This window comes from Mustela nigripes, chromosome 1 (genome assembly GCF_022355385.1).
Source record: "Mustela nigripes isolate SB6536 chromosome 1, MUSNIG.SB6536, whole genome shotgun sequence".
Classification (NCBI taxonomy): Eukaryota; Metazoa; Chordata; class Mammalia; order Carnivora; family Mustelidae; genus Mustela; species Mustela nigripes.
Genome location: NC_081557.1, coordinates 13,910,076 through 13,910,795, shown reverse-complemented (window position 1 = coordinate 13,910,795; position 720 = coordinate 13,910,076). Strand labels below are relative to the sequence as shown.

The window sequence follows — 720 nt, the reverse complement described above, 5'->3', positions numbered from 1 at the left end:
ATTCTGAGGATGCATTCTGCTGAGGGGAGGCGGAAAGTCTTTTCTACGTGTGGTTCTCACTTAACCGGAGTGTCAGTGTATCATGGAACCATCCTCTTCATGTATGTGAGACCGAGTTCCAGCTACACTCTGGACCATGACATGATCGTGTCGATATTTTACACAATTGTGATTCCCATGCTGAATCCCATCATCTATAGTTTAAGGAACAAAGATGTAAAAGAGGCAATGAAAAAAATGTTTGGTAAAATTTGGTTACCTAAATAAAGTATATTGTTCACACTGACCACAAAATTAAGAAAAGGTAAGAATAATATTTATTGTCTTAATATTAAAATGATAGTGATTGTATTATTTTGCTCAGATTGCCCTTACAAAGTGCCACAGAGTACTGGCTTAACAAAAGAAATTTATTTATCATTGTTATAAAATCTATAATTCTGAAGGTGAAGGCAGAGTGAATTTCTTTTGAGGCCTCCCCCTTTCACTTGCAAGGGGAAGTCTTTTTTTTTTTTTTTTAATTGCAGTCTTTTCTTTCTATATCTATGTGGCCATTCCTCTCTGTGACTCTGTGTTCTGAAAGTATAATGTGGACACTTGTAGATAGATAGATAGATAGATAGATAGATATACTGCATATATCTATATATAAATATATTTACATATACACCCATATTTATCATATATAAGTATATTTATACATGCAGAGTTACATATACA

At 33.3% G+C, this 720-nt stretch overlaps 1 protein-coding gene across 1 annotated transcript in view; it reads left to right on the top strand.

Moving 5' to 3' along the window:
- The window catches only part of LOC132001237 (olfactory receptor 8H1-like), a 14,700-nt gene extending 14,433 nt beyond the window's left edge, over window positions 1-267 (top strand). The window contains exon 2 of the mRNA XM_059376025.1: window positions 9-267. Coding sequence (XP_059232008.1) covers window positions 9-267 — 259 coding nt within the window. The remainder of the gene's footprint in view (window positions 1-8) is intronic.
- The last annotated feature ends 453 nt before the right edge of the window (window positions 268-720 follow it).